Source organism: Ischnura elegans, chromosome 10, assembly GCF_921293095.1.
Source record: "Ischnura elegans chromosome 10, ioIscEleg1.1, whole genome shotgun sequence".
NCBI lineage: Eukaryota > Metazoa > Arthropoda > Insecta > Odonata > Coenagrionidae > Ischnura > Ischnura elegans.
In genome coordinates this window covers 77,001,215-77,022,202 of record NC_060255.1, presented here as the reverse complement: position 1 = coordinate 77,022,202, position 20,988 = coordinate 77,001,215, and the positions used below count along the sequence as shown (strand labels likewise).

At 39.0% G+C, this 20,988-nt stretch overlaps 1 protein-coding gene across 9 annotated transcripts in view; it reads left to right on the top strand.

The window, feature by feature from the left end:
• LOC124167167 (GRAM domain-containing protein 2B-like) overlaps nucleotides 1–20,988 on the top strand; it is a 648,383-nt gene that overhangs the window by 615,086 nt on the left and 12,309 nt on the right. For 8 of the 9 annotated variants that reach the window (XM_046544974.1, XM_046544976.1, XM_046544979.1 and 5 more), the window contains 5 exons: nucleotides 11,585–11,829; nucleotides 14,880–14,983; nucleotides 15,576–15,785; nucleotides 17,706–17,937; nucleotides 20,748–20,985. In XM_046544974.1, the coding sequence (XP_046400930.1) occupies nucleotides 11,585–11,829; nucleotides 14,880–14,983; nucleotides 15,576–15,785; nucleotides 17,706–17,937; nucleotides 20,748–20,985 (1,029 nt within the window). The remainder of the gene's footprint in view (nucleotides 1–11,584; nucleotides 11,830–14,879; nucleotides 14,984–15,575; nucleotides 15,786–17,705; nucleotides 17,938–20,747; nucleotides 20,986–20,988) is intronic. The other variant, XM_046544977.1, reaches the window with a different exon arrangement.

Sequence of the window (20,988 nt, the reverse complement as noted above, 5' to 3'; positions counted from 1 at the left end):
GAAAATATTATGCTGGCCATATGTACCAGACGCTTTCACCCATTCTTAAGATATTCCAATCGCACTCCAAAACTGTTAACAACCTTAGCCGCCTTATTATTTTTTTACATTAAGGTCAAATTTTTCATTTATAAATTCTATTGCCAGGAAATAAAGAATGGAATGTTCTATTTTTATTGGAAAAACATTATGTTCAAATAGTGCTAATTTTTAAGGGTTTTTGTTTTTGGAAGACTTTTAATTTTTTTCATGTTTTTTTCATTAAGAGAACGCAGCACTGCCTCTCGAATGGTAGTATTTATTTTCTCTTTTCCTGATGTACCAATGTTGTATTGTAAACTTATGCTATCATCGTGAAATTTCTGGGTGTATAGAGCAGGCCCTCAGAGCAAATGCTGAGGTAGGGTAGTCATACTCGGGTTACGGATAAATATTGACAAAGGTCAATTCTTTACACAAGTAAAATTTAAAAACGATTGTTGTAGTTTTTAACCAGTAAAATGCCAGAGAAAAAAAACCTTCTCTTGAGAGGACTTGCCTTTGTTGGTCACGGATTACTCGCTAAAAAATATGCTATGACCTTGGTATTTTCTGGATATTTATGCAGTAGGTATTAGTAAACATTTTCGTATTCAAAAATCCAGTCAAGTGAGTCTCCAACTATCGGCCGCGTTTGGAAGTAGCTCCAAGGATACCTAGCAATTACCTTAAAAGGAATGTACACAAATCACTGGCATTGTTGGGTATTTTCTGATTTCTCATGTTATTTTGTTGATAATAAGCCGTTATAACGTCGTATGCAATATATTTTATGCATTCATATTTATGCGTAATGCCTTTTAGTTGCCATTCATTACTGCATCATCACATTACAGCATAAGTTTTGAAGGAGTAATAGGTTGCCGGAAAAGACAAAATACGATCGAAATGAGATGATACACAAAGACAGAAATATCCGTAGAGATATAGTATAACAGCATATTCAAATGATAAACAGATTTCGTGCTGTCTACTTAATTTTAATTTCACAAACTGTACTACTCGTTTTTTAATAGGGTAGTTTCCTTCATCAAAGAAAACAAAAGGCAATAATTGCGATTCGTTACCCACCATTAGTGTATTCATAATATACAAATTATTTCGTTTTATAAATGCCGGTGTAGACGAATGGCAATGGTCCATTTTTATCCTCATTTGAAAAGGGCCAGATTGGCGCCCATGCGATGCCACTCCACGTGACGTCACAGGGACCTAGTTTCTATAGGAGAAGATAGGAGTTATACGTCGTCTGAGGTTACCAATGCATGCATGAGGCGCAGAGCTCAGGGAAACATGTCTTAATAATCACTTATTAAAACTGGCTAAGGTCGGAAAGTTTTCCTCGTTTGATAAGGTATTAATAATCCTTATTTAAGCCAAGCGCTACCAGGCAGCAGGGCACTAGGCTACCCGCTGGCAGCCTGCGACGTATCAGCGCTAAGCCTCGCCTCAAGGTCACCTCACCGGGCGGAGGGGGAACCAGAAATACGACGTACGGAGAGATTTCCCATCATTCCTACTAACGCGTCGCGTTTTCGCGCGCTTGAAATTTTTCACTTTTCATTTAATCGCGAAAAATAGATATTATCATTTAAAAATCTAAAAGCGTGAGATATTTACTCCAGGAGTAATAATCTTTCGATTAAGGCAATAAAAAAATAATAGGAAACCACCCTATTGGCTTGTAGTCATCATCAGGTGCCAACATATTTCTATTCCAAACAGGTATATCTTCTAAAAGTAGTGGGAGGGGAAGAAGGATCAGAAGGAAGAATGGTGGGAAAGGTGGGAAGGGGGTAGGAAGCACAGAAACACAGTTAAGAATTATTACGTCATGCACACCATTGAAACAAAGTTTCGGACTTCCGTCTTGTCACAAGGAGAAAAAGGAAATGTGGAGGGACTGGGGAGGGGCTGAAGTGGAGTGATGTGAGCAATTCTTGAGGGCTTAGGGTTATAACGCAGTTACGGGATTTTTTTTATCTCAATTACCCCCGAAAACAGCTCAATGTGGCCTTTACACTGGGAGTTCAAACAATCAACAACAGACGCTCACACACACCCATGTCCTGTAAGGGGAAACCTATCCAGGCGGGACTCGAACCCGCGACCTTCGGTGTGGTAAGCGAGGACATATCCCCGCCGCCACCGAGGCCGACAAATTGTTATGTAATAAATACGTTTCGGCCGATTGAAATATGTTATTACTAGACGATCACTGCATGCCATTTTAAATGCGTGTAGTAGAGTTTCTGAAATTAAAATGAAGCAGACAGTACGACAGCTTTGTGTATTGATTCAATGCGCTGTTCCACGATGTATCTCTGGAAAAAGTTGACTTCGAAACACGATCAGCCGAGAGAGAGTGATCACTCCTCTTAAGCATAGATTATATTGGTTCGCGCTATCGATTTTCCATGTATGGTGAGTTAGAAAACAGTTGCCTAAACTGGTTGATATGGTGTGGAAGATGCAATCAGTCTGGTGGAAAAATCAGTTCGATGTTCTCGGGAAAAGAATTCTTATACTACTACGCTGCATGGCAGACCTTCACGGTGGAATATAATGGGTCAGCTCTCAGCTCAAATTTTTATCACAAAATGGAAAGTGATTGAGTGCACGGCATATGGCCTCCACGTATGACATTGCTCTAATCGGATTACGAATAGAGACTGTGGCTAAATGGATTCTTCCATTTCTTAATCCTCGCCGTATTCGATTGGCCAAGGGGGAGTGGAGGAGAAGCCCTTAAAAAGTATCGGTGCGCCTCATACGTTCGCTTTTAAACCTGCACGCGATGCTAACTAAACGTAGCAAGACTGCTAAATCAATTAATTCCTATCCTAGAAATCGCTTCTCTCGTCCTTTTTTTTATTCATCATTATTCCATCCACAGTTAGACCCATTGGCGTTTCTATGGGGAGAAGTGGGAGATAGATCCCCCTCCAACATCTTAACAATGAAAAAATACGGATTATTGGGTTTTCTACCGGGTAATTTAGTGCAAGTCTCGCGGCATTTCAAGGAACGACTTTCTCTTCATCCTCAGGGGATCTTATGAGTAAAAATCATAAGAATTATTCAAAAGATACGCTCAGGATGAAGAGGAAGTCGTTTTTCGAAACGTCGGGCACCAACCAATTACTCGCAGGAAAACCCGAGAATCCTCTCTGCACTTTATTCGCCGGAAAAAGGCTAAGATCTTGCCTTAATAATAAAATATTCGTATCACAGCAATCCTACTTGTTTTAAATGCAGTTATTAAATATTTTATTTGTAATTTGGTCTCTAGCCTTTTTTTTTCTAAAGTACATTCATGTTGCTTAGCAAACTTTCGTGTAATATTATTCGTTGTGGTGTGCTATTCGATCTGATCCGTACCCCTCCCAAAGCCGAGTCCTTGTTACGTGACTGCTGAGACCTCTAATAACGTCCTTCCTAAACCTATCTTCTCTGTGAAGTACCTCGGCGAGGAACGGCCAGGGTTATTGGCATAAGTTAATTAAGGGTCGGTAAGAATAGCGAACTCTCTCGCTTCACACCATAGCTGGGGATTCCTCAACCACCTGTGTAAAATCTTTGCCAACCTCGTAATACATTTTATGCCGCAAGTTGTGTGTCATTGCATCACTCGTGTACGTGAGGGTATTTTTATTTGTATGAAGAGAAACCTGAGTAGTTCTATAAAATGGTATCCAGAAATCTATACCTATAAAAAAGGATGTCTGTTTGTTCTCTTCCATTCGGCTGCTCATATCGCGACCGAAGTTATTTGATATGTGCATGTTATGCTCCCAAAGGTCTAAGTGCTACTTAGCGCCCTTTGCGTCGTTTACTCATTACCGATTGTTACGTCACATCATGCATCTTTTGCGGTTGGACATCCTGTTGGGTAGGCACACCTCCGTACACTCTCTGAAGGAAGCATAGCTCAAAGGATACTACTTATGCTTTTACTTGCTATGATTTTGCGTGGATACTGAAGTATGCCCTACTACACCTAACTATTACTCCTCTCGGTGCAAACCTTTTTCTGTAGTATTTCTGGGTTACTTAATTACCTGAGAAGTTAGACTGTTATGAAAGAGGATTGGGTTGGTGTGGTGGCTAGTGTGTTGGGCTCCCACCCGGCGGGCTCGGGTTCAAATCCCGGCGGTGGTAGAGAATTTTCAGAGACTGCCCGATCCCAGCTTGAGTGTTGTGTGGAGGACATTTCAAGTGCATCACTCCGTCCGTCAGATGGGACGTTAAGCCGTGGTCCCCTTGGCGCCTTTCGTTAAGAACAGGCTAATGCTGACGCCGGGTTTCTCTCCACCCTTCCTTCATGGCGCAAATGACCTCAGCTGTCGGTCGCCTCCTCCATACCAGTGTTATGAAGTGATATCGATTTGTTTTATTCGTAAAAGGTACACTAATGCTGATGAGCTATAAACTTGGCTGGAGTATTTTTGAGCGCTTGTCGTTGAGCGTATTTGGCTATCATGAAATTGATTTAAAATCGCTAGTATCGCATTCAAGTCGTTCGTTCGTTGTTGTTGATGAGGTAGGATTACTCTTACAGGGCAACATTTTATTTGGTTTTAGCACTGAAAGAAATGAAATAGCCGTTGCCTGTCATGGTAAATATTTGCCAAAATGGCATTTTTGATAACTTGAATAAAATATATTTATAATCAACCGATTGAGAAGTACTAAAATAGCTATACAAATTTTTCTGCACGAAGTATGCTCATATTGGAAAGCTATTTAAATATTGAAAATTCAGTCACCAATCACAACTAAAATGACAGAATTAATGATACTAGTGGTCAAAAATGAGATTGGAAGAAGAAGTGTACCCTTTTAAGCCAAAAATCATCTTAATTTTTATTAGCATTTCTGAATTTTGAAATATATTTGTTATTATATACATTTGTTAATTTTGTAAATAAAACTTATCTCTCAATTTTATTTGATTGTTTGTTTCAGAGAGAGCTCATTTTTTTAATTAATTAATGATTAATGAGTTATGCGTTAGTCAATAGGGGAACAACTTTAAATGGTGCTTTTTATGACCTTTAATGTTATCATTTTTCATGACCCCCGCCGTGTTGTAATCCACCTATTCTTCTTAACTTCTGCATTTACGTTTCCAAAGCTGATGGCTATGACCTTAGAAAAAGTTCACCTACGTGCCTCAATTTTCTCGCATCATTGTGAAACGGGAACGAAAGTATTGAAATTTTACTGGTTTTGACTTTCGTTTAGTTTCGGTTGCTATCCCTGATGTTATTACAAAACGTATTACACAGAATGCATGTGCAACTCCTGCACAAAATCTCAGTTTTCCTAAGTTGTCGTGTTTCCTTGAAAATTTCGTAAATTGATTCGCTCTTTCACTTTCATTGTTTACCGGGAAATTTTGTTATGTTTTCAGACCGAACGATCTCTTAAACGGGCAATGTTGGTTGGTTTCGGGCACGGCGTTTTCAGATTCTTGGAAGGACGTCACGTCAGTGGGGTGTCGCGCTTGTCAAATGCGCCCGGCCACCCATAAGTATCCCATAACCCCCCTGCGGAGACACCGCGAATGGCTTTGCCCCCTTGACCGCGTGGGACATCGATTTATCGAAGTTGTCGTCCCGTTTCGGAATTGGGTTGTCGGCCGTACTATGTTTTCCACTGGATAGGATCCTTTATTTTTTTACTCGCGTTTTTTCCTTAACTTGCTTCGTCTGTTTTTCTGTTTGATCGATGGAATCTTGTAATTGATGATTAACCCACATCTCGTTGTCGGATCGGCTTGCAATTTGGCACACTTGCTTTCTTTTGATGACAATTTAATATTGAATAATCAGACATTTGAAATTTAGTCCCATGGTGCTCTAATTTATTTCCAGGTGGTATATGTATAAAAATGGAAATATGTGGAAAATAGTTCTTTAAATTTTCTCAATAGATAATGTTACCTTTTTTTTAAATAATATTTTGGCTACTAATACTTATATCTGGCTCTTTTTTTCAACTAACGAGAGAATGGCTGAATGTGAAAGATTTTTTTTCGTCGCTACTTACCTTTCCTTTAAATTTACCAAATTCTTGAAAGGATTGCGATTTCATATTTGAGTGAACGTACCATTTTTCTCACATCTTATCTCTTATTGTGTATTTCACATAAGTTACGATACATCCGCCCAAAATTAGGATTTTAGCGGTAATATAAGTGGGCAAGCAGAGTAATCATCCTCTCTGGTAAATTAGGATGTGATGCTTTCTCTGATATCGTAAGCTAGCTCCTTGTTTGAACCTGTCGTTCGTTTTAGAATTGTAAATGATGTAGTATTTTCCTTGTGTAAATTTCCTCGATTCCCTGTGCCTACGTTTACTTATAATATCCACTCATCTCATTTCCCAAGGCTAGCGTTCTTCATTCCTAAAAATCCTTTTGAGCTAGCTAAGTAAATAAGTGCGGTTAAGTGGTAGGTGTACTATAGGTAAAAAATATTTCCCATTGAATTTGGTGGCCACCATTTTGCTCTTTTTTCGAATTTTGAATTCCTATATTGATTGTTATCCACTACCTCGCGCTTGAATATCAATAATATCCCACTCGACCGTCTACGATGGAATCTGATGGATTTTTTTTCAAGAATAGGAAAATTAAGGAGAACAATAATTACCTTTAATTGCTTTTCAACATGGAGATCAAGCGTGGTTATTTAAAAGGCATATTCTCCGTATTTCTTTTCCCTGAATGAAAATTATACCAGTTCGTTTGTTACGATGGTAACCTTCTTTATATGCGTGGCTTTAGAGTGACGTATAACCATGGAGGAAGTCAAATTTCGACCAAGAGCGTGATTGACGCCACTTTATTTATCGGGAAACATTTTTGACCGATAGTGTGCTAGCTACACGATCCCTGCTCCATCGAAATTACTGCCTAGGCTAGTCTTACCATATTCCTCCGCAGTTAACTCCACCATTCTCTCCCAGGTCTTAACTCACGTCATGCCGAGAAGGAATTCATAGTTGAGCGCATGCAGATCTTCTCTTCGGCGAAACTTCAGATCATCGACAAAGAAGCATAATTCGTGAGGTGCACTCACGTAATGGAGGATCTTCATGCCCTGTGACTTCACACGCTGCCGTTGCAGTGCAACTCTACCTTTCTTCCCGGAGGAGTTTGACCAGTGCATGAAAAAAATATTTCAACTTTGACCTAATCTCTCAGCCATGTTTTCAAGTTTAGATGGCCCTTCCGCATGCTATGTGGAGTGGCACCTCTGTTGCTTTCGTGCGAAAGAAGCTTTGAGGATTGACCCATTCCACAAACCCCAGATTTCTAACTAGCCATCTTAGAACCGGGCATGCTGTCTGCCGATTTTCGGCGACTAGTCTGATTCCCGTCCGAGCTGACGGGAACTCAAGGTGATGTTTGTATCGATGGGCCTAATCTTCGTTAGCCTTACTATGGCTTTCCGAATGGTTTGTCTTTCACTCGCATAAAAGTCATTCTTTACGATACTTGAGACCATTGAACCTTGTATTTAGTCAGAAAACATCAATATTTCCGCAAAATAAACTGTTTTCTACGCGAATTGAATTCTTAATATTTTGTGGACCGATATTGTGGCTGTTTTCCCAGTATGGTGTCAGTTCTTCCGATTTCAGAGACAGTGTTTCAGTTTCAGTACATATAATCCAAAATTTACTGTCACAGTAAGAACATTTACACGTTCAACGCTGTTAAGAACATGCTGAATAGTACAAAGTATTTGAATGACGTAGATATGGTCTCCTGTTTCAAGACAGAATAAAAATGGACTAATCCAGAAGAGCATTCTTGGTGTTTTCCTTGTTTGTGACGACCATAAAGGTGTCAGGTTCAAGTTTATGGTTAGCCGTGAAATGGTTCACGTGTTCTAAGCTATTATGAATATGCTACAGCTCATAATTTTGTCCCAAGGTGGAGATGTGGTTTACCGTTTTAGAAATTGGGGGTCATTGAACTAATCCAGCGCGGAATGTTTCATATTTTTCCCTGAGACTTCGTGACTCTCAACAATATCCTTCCAAGGGCTTGACAATCCCTCTTTTGAGGGTGTGAACTGACTCTGGTGTATCGTATCCTCTACTTTCGCCGTGGGGTACCAGACATTCGGCAAGGCGGGCGGTCGCGGGGGGGCCGCCTGCCCCGGCCCCCTAGTCTCCGCCCCCACTGGCCCGGCAGGAGGCCCCACCACCCCCGTGGTCGTTGGTCAACAGAGGAAGGGAGGCGGGTGCAGCGTGTTCGTGCAGTGCTGGTCCTCTGACCGGAGGTGAGAAGATTATCCTTCCAAAAGGAGTGTGCGAGACTAGTGATGAGAAAATGTCGATCAAAATCGATTTTTCGATAAATCGATATTTAATCTAAATGGAAAACTCGAATTTTCAGCAGAAATCGAAAGTTGAACCGAAATATCGATTAATCGAAAGGAGTGTGCAACATTAGTGACGGAAATTTTTCGATTGATATCGATTTTTAATCGAAATGAGCTCGAATTTTCATCATAAATCGAAATTTCAACCGAAATATCGATTAATCGAAATAATCGACGGTTTTGTAAATACAGTTTGCAAAAAAAAACATTTTCGTGATGCCTCCGAAAAACACTCAAAATAGATATTTGAGATGTAGGGAAAAAATCTACCAAGAACACATGCGTGAATTATTAGCGGTAAACATTTACAAATTCGGATTAAAATTTTGGGATCACTGCTTGGAGCGATTCGGCTTCACTAAAATATTTAAGATTTATCGCAAGGCGGGAAACTGCTTTAATAATATGGTGGCTACTATAATTTGAGAAGAATAAGTAAGAAGACCAGTCCCGGCATATTAGACTTGCTTCCCTTTTATTCCACTGTTAAGTACATACTCAGAATACTACAGTGCCCATTTGAGAAAAAAATTTCGCCAACCTTTTTGTAATTTCGCTCAGCAGTAAGTTTCGAGATATCTTAAGGAAGCTATTATTTCCTTTTGATCGCCTTAATTTTCTTCAAAAGTATTTCCTTACTTTTTAAATGGATGCGGTAACCTATCGATTTTTTACTGCGTCTATTTGGTTTCCGTTGGCATGATAGGTGGTAGCTATTGTTGCTTCTTCCGTTTAGTGACTGTCGTCGTCGTTTCCGGCAGTGCGGCCGCTATGGCTGACCGGGTCGATAAATTTTGCGCCTCGCGTATTCAAGAGTGAAGTAGTAGTGAAGTAGTTACGAAAAGAACGCAATCCTTTTTTTCGCAACGAATGCGGTAGCGCGAATCTCCATTGAAGTTTATCGCGTAAATTGGACGGAAGTGTTGAGTGCTATGTTTTTTCTTACCGCGCGAATTAATGAATGCTATGGAATGGTATGCATTGTAAATAATTTGACAGTAATAGCTTAACGTACTATCGTTTCGTCAGCAATTGAATGAGATACCGTCTGATGCGCTTCATAGGAGAGGAAAAAAATAGGATGTTGCGTTCGTGTCAGGACATTAGTGTGGCATCTTAAATTGTTGCTCTGAAATTATCTTGCCCAATAATTCTTGTTTCTCTTCCCTCACTTATGCAATTTAAGTGTCAGTTTCTTATTTGCAGTTTATATCGACCCATTAGACGAGATCTGAGGCCCATCAGACGTGGCGGACTGACCGAAGTACTATTCAGTCCTGCCTCAGTATTTATGTTTGAATGGGTTAAGAAGTAACATGAAGGATTACGATAGCGTGACTCGGAATAAAACAATTTTAAATTTCGTTACTTGTAGAAATTGAGTGTAACAACCTGTATGCCGTAGGATCATTTCGGATTGAATTAATGGAATGATTGGGATGTCCGTTGTAAGTGTACGTACTCTATCAGAAGAAATTTAATAAGGAAAAGATTTGTTTTTATTAAACATTATTCCAATCCAGGTATCCTAAATGACTGCCATGTGCACTGAAGCATATTTCTTATATCTTGTTTTATCTAACGTTCTTTATTAGAAATATAAGGCAAAATATAATTGAAAATATCGCCGTAATGTCATTTTGCTATATAGGTATCTTAGGACCATTTCTCAACTTTTTCCCTGGCATATGTTCGTTTTTCATTCTCTTTTGCTATGCCTGCACCGACTATTCGATAAAAATTTAGCTTTATTGGTATGTCTGTAAAATACTTCTTCAGTTGGTCAATCTCTCTTTAAATAACCGTGTCGTGAGTTTCATGATATGCGTTATAGTATTTTCAGCTTGATGTTGAATATACTTCTCAGAGACTATTTAGGTGGAATTGCATCTTATGTCCTCGAGAAGGAAGAGATCACTTCAGATGTCGAAGAAGTAAACTGCAGTATCTTTGAAACGTCCAAGATAATGAAGACTGAACAGATTATGAAAATCCTTGCTTCTTTCCTGCATGACACACTTTTTTTGTATTCTCATGCATTCCTGTTAATATCAAAATGCTGACTCTAAAGTTTGTATTGCTTTAAAAATGAGTGGATTGAATATCTCATTTACTTCAAGTAACGCGTTACCCGTACAGCATGGTAACCATTGCATGTTTATTGTTTACCTCTCTGTGTTTACCTACAAGAAGAAATTTTATCAGAAGGTTTATTTTTGTGATTTTGGTAGCCTGGTCGCAATGCCTATTCTCCAATTGTAGTTCAATCTGGTTCACTCTCGCTTCAATGTGTTGTCAACCGACTAAATATACCTCAATAGCCCTAGAAGCTGATTACAAAACAATATTTTTGGAAGGGGCATTCCATATAAAGAGAATGCCAGAATTAGAGTTAATTCTTCCTCCGCGCTGTCAAAATATGCCATGTGAAGAGTGTGACTGTGGATATAGCGCCATACGGTATGAAATAGTGCCATTGCACCTTATTTATTCTCACTATATTCACTTTTTTATATTTATATTTTCAATTTCATCTCAATCCAGCGAACTGAGCTGAAGCAAACACTTACCTATATAGTTCTATTGACGGTTAGGTTTTGTATACCAGGGAACATCTGGATATCTTAGAAATGGATGCATGGGTTTGCTTTTGAAGTTCACTGCGTAAATGTTTTATCACACCTATACCCTGTCATCGATGTGTTTTTGTCCGTTTTTCATGTATGATTTCAGTCTTAAGATGGCATTTCTGATTTAGATAATCTTTAATTTAAAATGTTTGAACTGTCGTTAAATCACTTTTTACTCTATATTCTTAAATGTTATTTCTGAAAGAAACTCAGAGGTAAATGAACAAGTAATTACCGAAAACTTTTATTTATATTTATGATGATTGGAATTATCAAATTTTTAACTTTCCAATGCTACTCGTCGCGATTGCAATTACTGTATTACAAATATTTGGAATGGATCTTTCCGCATTCATCGCCGCGTTGAGGACATTTTTGAAACCCGATAAAAATGCGCCCGAAGTGAAGCTATTGATATAGCTGCTTGATGAGAGTGATTGGAGCCTCCTGTATCTTGCTGCCTCTGATTGGTCTTAGTTCTTGCGCTAACCTCGTCTCTTTTGTTTTCCACAGGCAGGCGCTGAAGCAGCTGAGCACGAGTGCGCCCGCCATGACCCAGGCGAGCGTCCGGTCGGGTCAAGCGTCTTCTTCGTCCTCTTCGTCGGCGTCGGCGGCCGCGCACTGCGCTTCAACTGTCACCGTGTCCGCGGTCGAGGGAGCCGAGCCCGTCGTCCCTACGCCCGGCTCGAGCAAGGCCCGCCAGAAAAAATTCCACCGCCACTTCAAGCAGGTGGCCCCTGAGGAAAGGGTGCTCAATTGTGAGTCAGAATGTGTATTTGTTTTTCATTGATTGGAAAATTTGATGTCGAGCTTCTTATGTATGGGAAATCGGTTATGGGTTATGGGCATCCGTTAATTAAGTGTATAACTTCTTTTGATACTTCTTATATTCTTATGTCATTTTTCACTCTAATTTCCTATGCTTATATTTTCCAATTATAAACTTTGTAATTAGTGTATTCTGAGCTCTTCTGTATGCTATAACCACCATATTTTCTTAATGGACAATGTTCAAGAACAATAAATCATCTTATCATTAATTACGTGAGGCGTTTAGGGGGGGAGGGGATGTAGCTGATTCTCACCCGATCTCACGTGGGGGGATTGGGGGGTCCTGGCAAGTATCATGTAATTTTTTTCCCGCTAGAAACAGTATAAAATTGCTATTTCAGTAATCTTAAATAATAGTCTCAAGTAGGGATGGACGGATCCAGGATTTTTTTCGGATCCGGATTCGGATCGGATCCTTGATTTTCGGAGCCGGATCTTTCGGATCGGATATTTTCGGATCCAAATGCATTTTCAAATTCCTGACGCTGAGATTCCCCCGATGATTGTTCAATCTCTTGGGAAGAGTGTGCCAGTCGTATTTTTCCTTTTTTTATTTTCCACGGCTGAAATTCTGCTACGTAACCTCTGCGAGAGCTGTCAAACAAAACGGTTCATGAGTAGGACAAGAATCGCATGCGACGGCGCATTCAAAGATAGAATCGGAATTCTTTCCACCCTTATGGGGCGTTGCATTCACTGAAGATATTATTTAAAATTTCGGATCCAGATCCGATGTCTTCCGCGAGTTTGGATCCGATGTATCCGATGAAGGGCAATATCCGCGGATATTTGGATCCGATGTATCCGATCCGACCATCCCTAGTCTTAACTAATCTTAAAAAAGGTAATTTAATTTTTTTATATAAATCAAACGCAATGAAGCATAGATTAACTTTTATACACTGATAATACGCATTTTGAACAATCTCACGTGAGAGGAGACGGAGGGATTCTAGCCAAATCTCACCAAATTTCCCTGAGGGTCCAAAAATCGCCTAAATCAGCTCACGCAATTAATGGACGGCCCCTAGTCCCTACATTTATCTTGTAACACAGTATTCCAGGTTTCACAAAAGGTAGATCGCGCCGCCTCAATGGCGATGCGAGATTTTTTCTTCCTGAATCTAATGAACTAAAGGCCGGTGTGCAGAAAAAATTAGCAAATTTAAGTTTGGCACTTAATATAAAATTAGCTTAACCTCTTTGGGTTTCATATAGAAAAAATGACGCGTTCTCAGTGCCGATGTATAATTGAATCGTTTTAGTACAGAAAACCCATCACCAAAAATATGTAAATTTATAAGAAATCCATACAAAGTTTACTTACTCCTGTAATTTAGGGGTTTCTGCTCAAAACGAATAGTTTGATGCTTATTCTAAAGCCTTAAGAATAGTCGCAGTGGAGTAGTTTCCCCACCTAACAATGTATTTAAAATTGTAGGTTCATGTACTGAAAAGTCAAAATCTAAATCAAATCGGTTATGGGTTTTCTATAGTAAACGATTAAATTCGTCAGAAGTATCCACAAACTACCGCGCACAAGTTATTGAAATTGAGTTAGGTTGTTTTTTATCCGTAGCGATGCCTTTTCCGGAGTTCACTACGCCTCAATTCCATACTATCTGTTTATGTTTTAATTTTGTTGGGTGCAGTCAGTCATTCTATATCCATTTTATTTCTTTCTCTCTAAATTTGTGAGCTGTAAAATTGATGTTTGATGCGTTTAATTCTGATTTTATGTCTTAATCTTTTTTGTAGTTTTGGAATTTTTGTAGTGACAGAATAACGTAAATGTAAAAATGTAAATAGTTTATGGTAACAATAGGGTTCTTATCCTTGTTAATATGCAACACGCTCAAACGTTCATGCGTTCCGGGCGGTAGGAATTCATATTTAACGGTGGAATCTGCTGGTTATTCCAGCTCAGGGTCTGATGTAAGCTTAACCGCCAAATTGCCTAGTAATGAACACAGTCTCCTTTTGAAATCATTTTGGTCATTTGAGCTGATCCACTTGACTTGTGCATTTTGATAATATTCCTTGTGTTGAGGAACTGGCTGACAAACTTGCCCGGGATAAAAAGGCCAGAGCTTGCTCATTCCATTTCGTGGATTACAGGTGAGATTTGGATTGAAAACAACCAAGCATGAGTGCATATGCTCCGATTTTTTCATAATTAATTGTTGCTTGCCGAAAAAACATCAAATGGTAGAGTTTTTCTCAGTTGTTTTGGCAAAATAGACCTGATTGGCCCTCTACGGGCTAATAGGTAACCTTGAATATCTCTCTAGACCAGGGGTTCCCAAACTGGGGGGCGCGGAGAAAGTCCAGGTGGGGCGTGACACCCAAATGAAATAAATAAAAAAAATACAAAAATAATTTCCTCAGATATTTGAAATAAAGTCTTTCTAAGTTTTCAAAATTGTTTTTGTAAAGTTTCAATGAAGTTGTAAACTTTATCAAAGAAGGTTACAGTTTTTAAAACTACAAAACACACAAGAGTTCAAGGTTCTCAAAACCGTCCCCCTCCATAGCAGTTACTGTCAGACGCAACGGTCAGTCAGTTTTTCATGTAATACTTGTTTTAATTTTCATCATACGTTCAATCATTGAATCTTTCCATTCTGCGTTACCGCATTCAACAGTGAACAAAAAAATCTACCTACTCACCGTATCAAGTAGGAACATACTTGTACAAGTACAAGTACTTTGTACAAGTACAAGTACTTTGTACAAGTACAAGTACTTTGTACAAGTACTTGTACAAGTAGAGGTTGGTATGTACGGCACCATGGAAATAGGGTATTGCAAAATGGAAAGCTGATATGTGTAGCGGGGGGGGGGGGGGGGGGGGGGAGTGGTACAAAAAAGTTTGGGAACCCATGCTCTAGACTCTATCTTGGTTATTTGGTTATATATATGAGATGTATTTAATAATTCTTCATATATCACTCTAATTTGGTCCTTTTTCTTTCAGATTATTCATGTGCTCTCATTGGTGATATACTTCTCCAAGGACATCTGTATATTACAAAGAACTATTTTGCCTTTTATTCTAATGTTTTCGGCTATGTTACCAAGGTTAGTGAGATTGATAGTTTATTTTTTGTTTAGTTGCTTGCAATAGTCTAAATTTCAATTCAAACACTTTTGTCTATGATTAGTCCAGGCTCTCAATGCAGAGGAGTAAATATTTCATTATTCATGCTTGACTTTACTCTCTTGCTGAGAAAATTGAGTCCTTATTCTTTTTTAATAAATCTCCTTAGCATTGTAAAAGATAGAATTTAATAGACTTAATTGCAAGTATGTTATAAAAAGTAAGTTTGAATCATGAGAAACTGGGTACTTGGCAATGTGCAGAAATAGGATGGACCCCAAATTTCACAAGTTGGTTTAAAATACCCAAAAATAAGGTCAGGTAGAGAAAATTGTGTGATTATTATCTTAACAATCATCCATTTTGTATCTCAAATATTATTATTTGGCTTTGCTCAATTTACATTCTCATTAAATTCATCCTATATTCTAATCCACTGTTATGTACTATAGTTAACTGTTTTAAAAATAAAATTTTTCCTTCATATGGGGGATAAGTATATTCATATTGCATTTCAGTGAGTATGTATTAAGTGTTTTGCATTTCATGAAAGTCTCCTCTCCTACTTTTCAGATTCTTATACCCACTGTGTCCGTACTTAAAGTCACCAAGGAACGTACAGCAAAAATTATTCCAAACGCAGTGGGAGTTGCAACAGAGGAGGACAAGCATGTCTTTGGCTCTCTGCTCTCCAGGGACGCAACGTACAAGCTGATGGTGCAAGTGTGGCGGAATGCTCGTGCGAGCGATGTCATACGGAAGGATTCGATCATCAAGCCTCAGGTAGTTGACGCGTTGTGTTGTTTTTTACATCTTTTGAGGTGATGCACTTTAACTCTTCCATGCTTAAGAGCCACTCTATTATGTGAGCAATGTCATTGAATAATACATACCTGATACCTCTCTGCCGTTACTTTTGCTTGGAAAGAAAAATCCTCATCTTTTGTTCAGTTAATTCTGATTCTCAGCACTGAAAGTAGATAGTATGCTGAGATTTTACCATCACTTTTGTATTTATTGAATCATTTGAAAAATTTCCTCTCTCAGGAAATGTTCAGGGTATTTTTCATTAAGTGATAATATTGCTGGATTTTTTTTCCCTCTCACCATTTTTTTTAATGTATCAATCACTGAAAATAACTTCACAATTATATTCTGCTACTACATGGCTTGAAGTGTCTGCCAAAGAAATTGTGTCATTCAATCAATGTTATGGTTTTCAATCTTAAAATGCTACCAATCCTATTAGTTGTGGCATTTCTAATTAACAGCTACAGTCACTTTGCACCACCACTGTTGCTCTGCTAAATCAGCCATCAACAGGAAAATCATCCTTTTTCAAATGAAATATCATTCATTTTCTAATTTTCTTACTTATTATCACATGTCCTTAATTCTCTCTCTCTCAACTCCTCTTCAATACATTTTGTTTTTTCCTGCATACTTTGTTTGTATTAGGCTTAACACATCGGCTTACAAAAACTTGTTAATGTTTGTTGCCTTGCTAATTCTATGTTCACTTCACTACTTGTTATATTTTTTGTGGTGCAATCTCTTTAAGGTGGGCACCTATGTTGCATGTCTTCGTCAAATTCACATTTACACAGATCACCATAAGCAAATATAAAAACATGAATACCAATAGAAGATGAAACAAAAATATAGGAACACAAAAGCATGATGTTGAATTGTGATGGCGTGGATATAAAATGATGGCCGAAAATACACAGAAAATTTTCACTTCAACCAGGAACCAGAATCATGAACCTTCTGCTTTCCAGGTATTTGCTCAGGCCACCAAGCTACTGTGATTACTCTTATCATCAATTTTTTGGCGGGGGGTTTATGCAACCAATTCTCAGATGTAGCCCAATGTACTGGTAGGTTGTGGTGGTAATATTTAGAGGAGGTGACGTCATTTGATATCATTTGCGCCATAGGGAAGGGTATAGAAGAAATGGTGGAGGGAAACCTTGCATCAGAATTAGCCTGCTCTTATTTAAAGCACCATCTGATGGGCTGAGTGTTGCGATTGAAATGTCATCTATTCAGCATCCAAGCAGGGATCTTTGAAAAGTCTTTGAAAGTCATTGAAAATTCTCTACCTCCACCAGGATTTGAACTCAAGCCCATGGGGTGGGAAGCCAACACTCTACCCACCTCACCAATCCAATCCCCCCAATGTGTTGGCAAAGGGATGGCTAAGGGCACAATTCCTCCCTCCAGGGAAGAAATACTTATGCAGAAGGGGAAATGAAATGAAATATTGACACTTGACACATAGATAGCAGGATAGATATAGCACGTGCATTTTGGGGAACGCCTATCTCAACAAGAAGAAGTTAACCATTCTGGTTAAGTGCGTATCAAATTCACATTCACACAGGTCCTCAAAAGTGAACATGCAAACATAAATGTATGTGTGTGTGATTAACAACCTCATCTAAACCCTTCCTGTGGGGTAACAGGTTTTTTGCGATTAAATGAAAGATTGACACTCGACACTTAGACAGCAGGATAGATATAGCACATGCATTTTGGGGAACGCCTATCCCAACAAGAAGAAGGTAACCATTCTGCTTACGTGCGTATCAAATTCACATTCACACAGGCCCTCAAAAGTGAACTTGCAAACATAAATGTATGTGTGTGTCTATGTGTGTGATTAACAACCTCATCTAAACCCTTCCTGTGGGGTAACAGGTGTTTTGCGATGCACAGGTGGTGAAGGACGAGGTGGACTCTGGCAGCAACGACGGGAATCTCAACGACGAGGACGATGAGGAGGAAGAAGAGGAGGACGAGGAGGAAGACGAAGAGGAGGAGGAGGACTCGAGCGGATCGGACCTCCCCCTCTCCCCCACCACTGCTCCCCTACCCACCACGCTCAGGCACATCCCTGCCAAAGAAGTTGCCGTTGGCCTCACTGCCGAAGGTGAGTTTCCATAGGGGACAGATTAAGGCCATTTTCCAATTCACAATTATTCACCCTTTTTGCACTTTTCGAGCGCCAACTTAACGTATCACAGCGATAAAATTCAATGTAAATATCACTTGACACTCTGTTTTATTCTCAATCCTATTTTACATCAACTTCAAGATGGCTCTCTTCTTAACAATCTATTATTTATCTTTTATCACCATAGCATTGTCTCAAACAAAGAAGTAAAAGAAATCAAAATAAAAACAAAAATGCTCACAAATAAACAAAACAAACAACAAATGAACTTAAAAACAGAAAATAAACTAAACATGTACAAAAGTGATATTGGTCATAAAGACACATGCATCAAACTTATGGATGTGACGACAGCAAGGGTGGATCCAATCAGCGAGGGCGCAAGGGAACGAGGGGTAAGTGAACAAGGGAACGCGGATGCTCCCTCGTTAACGTGCCCTCGATGGAAATGGACGTGAAAATGGCGGCAATGGAAAACTCAGAAATCTTGAACTGGAGATTTAAGTAATTTTGTGTTTATCATGTGCAGAAAGAGCGTCCAATCGGTGCCAGAAAAGTCAATATACAGTAGAACTTGTTTAGTACGTTTCCGAAGGGACCACAAAAAATGAACGTACTAACCAGGAAAACGTGCTAACGAGGAAAGTAAATAATAGCAGTTGGGGTAATTGCAATCCATGGAAAAGTCGTCATAATTACTATTACTATCGGTAGTTCTCGTTGGATCGCCTTCCTGAACTCTTTTCACCTTAAAAATCAAGAAAATGAGCGCTACATTGAAAAACAATACCATGTGAATAAAAATCACAATGTTTTATAGATTTCCCGAAGACAATTACAGGAAAACGGCGTCTATCTCCCGTGATTTATCCTATATATATTTATAGAAAGAGGACAAGTAAAGCTAAGTCATTTCTTCTTTCTCAAAGCGTACTCTGAGAATATAACAACAACCCTGAGTATGACAACTGGTTGTTTTTAAATATCATCAAAATTGGACAAAATTACATTAACCTCAAATTACCTTGACACTACCCTGCGCTTCACATTTCGTTACTGTCAATAGTTCGCAGTATATCCGTTCACACTTTGCGGCGCCAGTAGAGCATTAGTAAGGGAGCAGGGTGCAAGGGAGAAAGGGAACGAGGAATGAGTGCATACTACATGGATTGGAAAACATCCTAACTCTTTCGAGATGGTGGAGTTCTCTCCTTTGTATGACTGCTGGACTGAGCCCCAAGAGACTCTTCTATCCCCTCCGTACAGGGAATTTTTGTGGGGCATCCCTCAAGAAGGGTCTCGCCGATAATCTCACGCTCTCCGCACCAACCTTTTTCTACCCTTCCTAGCGGGGACAACGCATTATCTTGTACTCCGAGGGTAGATGGGCTCCCTCCTTTCGGGATTTTTAACCCTACCAGTGGCATTGTTTCGTGGTCAATCACGCTTTGTTTATATGAATTAGCTGCATGGATAAATGTTGCTTGCACGTAAATTGCAGACTTTGAATTAAGTTTCTCGTCTTATTCTGAGAATTCTCAAATTTTAAACAAAGCTTTACTATCACCATTAACGCATTTAATGCAGCAACAATTTCCATGTTGATGTTAATACTGAAATCGAGATATAAGTTAATATTTAACATAGAACTTTGTTTAAAAGTTGGAAACGCTGCTCAATAGATAAAGAATTCAATTCTTAGTTTATATTTTTTGATAAAGGAACAAATATTTATTTCTAAAACTGATGGAATAAACAATTGAATGACTGCTGTCCCTTACCACAAAGAGGGGTAATAAAAGACGAGGGGTCAGGCTCCCAGATTTCGAGGGTATAGCATAAGTTCTGCTTTGTTGGGTCCTGAAACTAAGACTTCGCAAAGCCACTATGGTCATAAAAGGGGGAGAGTAAGGTAACGGATATTTTTGGCTATCATTCTCGTGCATAGAAAAATCTCTAATGAAAATTTGTGGCTAACGTCTCCCAGGTCAAGAAACGTCCTGCCACATATTTTTGTCGTTAGTAGCAAAAGGACTAAGGTCATTCACGTTCACCTAGGCCGCCATAAGGAAATATAGAAGTGTAAATACAAATAGAAGATGAAACAAAGAGATAGGAACATGAACACATGACGTTGACATTGGTGTGGAGATGGAACAATGGGCAAAAACACATGGAAAATTTTCATGTACAGTCTAAACTAGGTCAGTATGAAGTAAAATGTGGATTTTAACATAGCGAGTTTCCTTGTGCATTGATTTTCTTCATTACAATGAAAGTAACTTTGATTTTTATCTGGAAAATGAAAGATGATTTTGGATAAATTTTGTTTCTGGTCTCAGGTTTTGATCAAAATTTCTTTAAGTTTATATTTAATCATACTAAATTTTTGGCCATTTTGCTTAAAAGGCTTGCATTTTCCAAGAAGGCCATTTTGCATAAAAAATGTTATGATTTGTCTGCTCTTTATTTTTTTTCACATTTTTCCCAAAAAAAAGTGCCTTTAATCATATATTTCTCCATATTTCCCCACGTATTTGTCGCAGATACATGGTTTTTGGCCTTTTATTGGACTTAGTACTTATTATGTTATTTTTGGGTACCATTTTGTTTAAGACTAAGCTTAAGATATTTCATGCCCATTAGTTGATTTTATTACATTCTTGCCAGAAAGAACTCTTCAATTTATGCATGCATTTTGCTGCCCCGAGGTTATCTTTGATGGAAAATCAGTTTGGCACTAGCAAAGCATAATTTCTGACGTGAACATATTTTTTTGTCGCCAGGTTGTACAGTGGCAAAAGTGAATGGGGCAGCTCGGTTGATCGGTCCAGCCAAAACAGTTCAAAGTGCTGTGAAGGACAGGGGAGGTTCGTCATGGCTGTCCATAGCGTCGAGGCCATCTGTCATCCTGCTCATATCCACCGCTCTGCTCTCCCTCCTATTCCTCTCAGCTGCATTCCTACTGTATCGCATCAGCCTCATCCAGAACCAGTTCATCGAGAACCCCCTCCTCCACGGAAGGTG